General features: G+C 45.4%; 1 protein-coding gene across 1 annotated transcript; it reads left to right on the top strand.

Annotated features, from left to right (window-relative positions):
- Positions 1–242: 242 nt before the first annotated feature.
- UQCRFS1 (ubiquinol-cytochrome c reductase, Rieske iron-sulfur polypeptide 1) lies at positions 243–2993 on the top strand. Its single transcript, XM_075189224.1, has 2 exons — positions 243–547; positions 2096–2993. The coding sequence occupies exons 1-2, from the start codon at positions 337–339 to the stop codon at positions 2704–2706; spliced, it is 822 nt and encodes a 273-aa protein (XP_075045325.1). The 5' UTR covers positions 243–336; the 3' UTR covers positions 2707–2993.
- Positions 2994–5362: the final 2369 nt, after the last annotated feature.

Raw genomic sequence — 5362 nt, 5'->3', positions numbered from 1 at the left:
AACCACAGGACATAGTGATGACATTCAATCCCTAAAGATCTTTACTAACTTTATTATGGGTTTATCAAGCTTATAATTAGAAAATAAGTGGGAAAAGGAGAAACATTTACACAGTCACAGACAGAACTGTGCAATGATACAATGTAACAACTCAACATTCTAAGGCTCTTATCCTCTCCCACGTGATCCCAGACCACGCCTACTCCCTGGCACGCTCAGGCACGTCGCCCCAGCAGCGTGCTGTCCTCTGACGTCACCGCGCTCCCTCACGTCCCTTCCTGTCCCCGTTAAAGGTCGCTGTGACCGGCGCCGTCTCCCCAGCTCTGACCCGCAACCATGTTGGCCTTGGCCGCCCGCTCCGCCGCCCTCTCCCCGTACCTGTCCGCCACCTCCTACGTCGTGGCCGGGCAGCTGAAGCCGCTGAGCTCCGGGGCGGTGCTGCGGGGGGAGAAAGTCCTGCTGGACGTGAGGAGGCCGCTCCTCAGCCGGGAGTCCCTGAGCGGACAGGCCCCCAGCGGGCCCCTCTGCGCCTCGGCCGGGATCAGCGGTGAGTGACGGGTGGGAGGAGTCTGTGGGTTCCAGGGCGTGCTGGGGCTTGTGGTTCACCACACTGCTGGTAGTGGGGTACTAAGAGGGGTGATCTGATGGAGGGTCTTTATGCACCAGCTCTGTGTGCTAGTAATGTTGTATTGTGCCTCCCCCACCCCCATGTATATGTATTTTCAGACTGAACCCCTATTCCATGGTGTACCCCCCCACCTACAGTATCACCTACTTTTACTGGACAGTGTATATGAGGCAGCATGCTGGCTCAGTGGTTAGCACTTCTGCCTCACAGCACTGGGGTCATGAGTTAAATTCCCGACCATGGCCTTATCTGTGTGGAGTTTGTATGTTCTCCCCGTGTTTGCGTGGGTTTCCTCCGGGTGCTTCGGTTTCCTTCCACACTCCGAAAACCATACTGGTAGGTTAATTGGCTGCTATCAAGATTGACCATAGTCTCTCCCTCTCTGTCTGTGTATGTTAGGGAATTTAGATTATAAGCTCCGATGGGGGCAGGGACTGATGTCATGGTGTAGGGTGGTATAGTGTTAAGAGTTTGTCCTGTTTTGTTTTCACTGTTTAGGAGGAAGGTCACCTATATTGGAACAATGGTGTTTAAATCATATATCTTACTGTAGAGTTGACTGCTGTGGTAGTCTCTTCACCGATGCTGGTAAATCCGGCGCAGAGGATACCTACAAAAGAAATGATTTCAGAAGAGGACAAATATACACAGACTTACCTGATAAGCGACTGTCCAGATATCCGATCGTACCAGAACGCTGATGGGAGCTTCTTTCGAATGCACAGGTGTCCGGCAGTAGTGCCCGACGTCAGTGCGCCCTTAATGAATTTTTATTTAAAGCGGCAACGTTGGGATCCCTTAACAGTTAACCTGTGTGGTCCCAAGATTGCCACTTTAAATAAAAAATCATTAAGGGCGCACTGACGTCAGGCACTACTGCCGGACACCTGTGCATTCGGAAGAAGCTCCTGTCAGTGTTCCGGTACGATCGGATATCTGGACAGTCGCTGATCCGGTAAGTCTATGTATATTCTCGTAGTTGTCTTTTGAAGTCGTTTTTCTTTTGTAGGTGTCCTCAGCGTAGGATTTACAAGCATTGGCGACGTGTATCCCACCCATTGACTGTTGGTATGGAAAATGTGTGGTTGACAGTGGCGGATCCAGGGGGGGGGGGGGATTAGGGCGATTGCCCCCCCCTACCAGGGGCTTGCTGCCAGCAGCTGCACAGTACAGTATGCTGCCCGGCTGCTCTGATTGTGTTTTAAACACAATCAGAGCAGCGGGGCAGCACACTTTCACTGCTGAACGGACCTGCACATACTGTGCAGCCGCCGGCAGCCTTAGAACACAGAAAGGGGGCGGGGCCTAAATCGCCCGGGGTAGGACAAATGTCTGGGTCTGCCCCTGGTGGTTGATGGACAGTGTTTACTTACTACTTTAGTACAGTATTATGCTATTGTCAATTTTTGTTTTTTAATTTATTTTGTTAACCAATTGGAGAGTAATGCTTATTATTGTCCATCACAGGTGCATCCTCTGTGCGCTTCTTACATAGCGATGTTGCGGTGCCGGATTTCTCTGACTACCGCCGCCCGGAGGTTGCAGACAGCAAAAAGTCTTCCCAGCCCAGCGATGACGCCAGGAAGAGCTTCTCTTACTTGGTCACCGGTGTTACAACTGTTGCCACCGCCTACGTGGCTAAGAATGTCGTCACCCAGTTTGTATCGAGCATGAGTGCGTCCGCCGATGTTCTGGCCTTGTCGAAGATTGAAGTGAAGCTCTCCGATATACCAGAAGGCAAAAATATGTGTTTCAAGTGGAGAGGCAAGCCCCTGTTCATCCGCCACAGAACCCCCAAGGAGATCGAGCAGGAAGCCCAAGTCGTCTTGAGTGAGTTGAGAGACCCACAACACGACCTTGACAGAGTGAAGAAACCGGAGTGGGCCATCCTGATTGGAGTGTGCACTCATCTTGGTTGCGTGCCCATCGCTAATGCTGGAGATTTTGGGGGTTATTATTGTCCATGTCACGGGTCACATTATGACGCCTCTGGTAGAATTAGGAAGGGTCCTGCACCCTTAAATCTCGAGGTTCCATACTATGAGTTTCCCTCTGAAGACCTTGTGATAGTTGGATAAACTTTTAGAGCATACACATAATAAGGGTTTAAATTTATTTTCATCTAAGCTTAACTATCTTCTGCACAAGATGCATTTAATGCTTTTAAAGATCACACCAAGTGTTTAAAATTTTAATAAACCGTCAAACTTGATGTGGAGAGTTTCTTCGTTTCTACTGTAAAAAGTGGTTGTAAAGTTTGTCAATCCTGGTATTTAAGCTTACAGAGAGAGTCTGCATTGAAGAGGCAACTTTGAGATGTAAATCTTGTACAAAGCAAACATTAAATTCTGACTTTACAATGTAACATTCCTGCGTTTGTTTTATTGTTGGGTTTAAATATGCTTTGGGTGTATAAAGGCTAGGTTAGATCTTTTAAGATTCAGTTGTAAGCTAACTGAGGGACTTGCTTAAGTCCTGGTCTGCAGGAATGAATCCTGCTGTCCCGGAATTAGATACTGACTCTCCCTGGGTTTCTGAGCGGTCTCACTGGTCGTCAATGTTTGTTTATACTGGGGTACTTGTAGTCGGTCTACTTTATAACTTTTCAAGTTTAATGGCAATTGCCAGTGCTTGGGTCCCCTTGCTATGTGAACTTGGTGCGTTTTATAGTTTATATAACACTGTTTTATTACATAGCACTTTTCAGAGACTCTAATCTCTACCCCATTGAACTCTGGGTAAGTACGGTTGTTGCTCTCCTTCATATCACACACACAACTGACTACAGTTCTGTCCTTGTCCTGTGAACTCTCCCATTCACAAGACACGGAGTAAATGTTGCATGTGGCCCTTTAGTCTTTTTTTTTTTTTTCTGTGGCCCTTTAGTCTTAGAGCTCTTGGCTGTCCATAGTGTGATCTGTTTTTACATTCTAAGAGTTGCACAGAAATCCACATTGGTGAAAATCTTTTCTAAACTGGAGATTTATCAAAGTTCATGATCTACTATATCAGAGTTTCTCCAACTCGGGACCCCTAACAGTGCAGGTTTCCAGATGAGCAGTGATATAATTACACTACCTGTGGGTCTGTTACATTGTAGCAGTAATGATTACACCTGTGCTCCAGGTGAGCAGTGATATAATTATACCACCTGTGGATCTGATACATTGTATCAGTCAGTAATGATTACACCTGTGCTCCAGTAGAGATATGGAAAACATGCACTGTAAGGGGCCCCTTAGGACTAGGTTTAAGAAATGCTGTACTATGACATAGACCTATAGGTCATATTCTGAAACGGCTGGTTAAAACATTACATTGTTTTGCCATGTTTGATATGACAATGAGATAATGTTGGGCTCTTGTAGTATTTTAAATCCCTTAATTATCTACAGTCATTGGCCAGATATAGTTTACCAATGCATTGGACACTACCAGATGAGTATGACCTTGCTGGTTGTCTGAGAGGCAGTCACCTCTACCACTGCTGGAGAGGGCATATATCGCTGGATTTTTACATTTAAATTCTCAAAGCCATACTCTACTTCTCAAATTGTTGTATTATATAACTTCATCACTGACGGTAAGTATTTAGGGGGTACAAACACTTCGTAGCTTTTTGGGCCGTCCCGTCCCACCCTCTCCCCCAATGTTTTGGGGCTCTGTTTTCCTTCACACTTGAGATCTGGTGTCTGGGGATGAATACGGGTCTAGGTCCGCTCTGCTCTAATAGACAATAAACTGCAGGATACATCCAATACATATGTGGAATATAAAGTCACAAAAGAGTGCACAGATAACATTCAGTTAATGGTACCTGTTTCATAATAGACATTAATGACAACATTAAACAGATGTAAAATTTCCCAATAATATACATTTATTAGGATGTGTACTGTACCTAAAATATATTTATACATTTGCTCCGATTGCAAACACATGTTCTAGCATGTATACACAGCCATCAATCGCTAGTAATCGGCATTTATACTAGTCCTGTACCTGGTGCAAGTGATTTGACTGAAAACATGTACCTGAGAGATGGCCAAAGCTTGAATCTGAACGCCTGTGTGCCCTTGAGCTTGGCACGCCCTTATTGTACATTGACTATGTGCATACACCCAATCCTCTCCCTGTTCCGCCAATGAAATGGTACGCTGTAGCAAGAGTCTTTTGCACTAGTAGATCAATGACATGTTGCAGCATTCTCTGCTGCGTGGCTTGTTTCTGGGCATCCAAAGTGCTATTTTACATGAAATCTGGCACCTATTGGCATTGCTACTGTCATACACAATGAGAAAATTGTACCTGCTGTATTCTATAAGAAGTATAATTTTCACCATCAAAGCAGCTGTTGTCAAACTTTTCTTGTGCTTATGACCTGGTTATGTGTTATATGTAGACTTGGTATAAACATCTGCTACAGGTACATTAATACGCTAATTTTCCATGTGACTTTTTGAGCCTAATTTACACTCTTCCTGTGTCTTGCTCACCAGCAGGTCCTCTGTGTACTGGCTTTGGGGTGAAGTCAGACTAACTATTAATGATTTGAGCCATTAGAAAATTCAATATCAAAACACAAAGTGGAAGTTCCGACTTCTTGTTTTTGATATTTAAATGGAGCGAGAGCAGACACAAATATCTCTGCTGAGCCTTCTGTAACCTAACATGATGGTAAGGTACCCCTACAGCAGGGGGCATGTTTAGGAGGGCATCCCGTGGTTGTATGAT

Source organism: Mixophyes fleayi, chromosome 10 (assembly GCF_038048845.1).
Source record: "Mixophyes fleayi isolate aMixFle1 chromosome 10, aMixFle1.hap1, whole genome shotgun sequence".
Lineage (NCBI taxonomy): Eukaryota > Metazoa > Chordata > Amphibia > Anura > Limnodynastidae > Mixophyes > Mixophyes fleayi.
Note: the sequence above shows the minus strand (reverse complement) of the source record. Positions and strands in the feature narration are given on the sequence as shown.

Bases quoted from the DNA above. Each gene is read 5' to 3' on its own strand.
- UQCRFS1 (XM_075189224.1), top strand. From the start codon at position 337: ATGTTGGCCTTGGCCGCCCGCTCCGCCGCCCTCTCCCCGTACCTGTCC. The intron at 548-2,095 runs GTGAGTGACGGG...TGTCCATCACAG, and splicing joins CGCCTCGGCCGGGATCAGCG to GTGCATCCTCTGTGCGCTTC.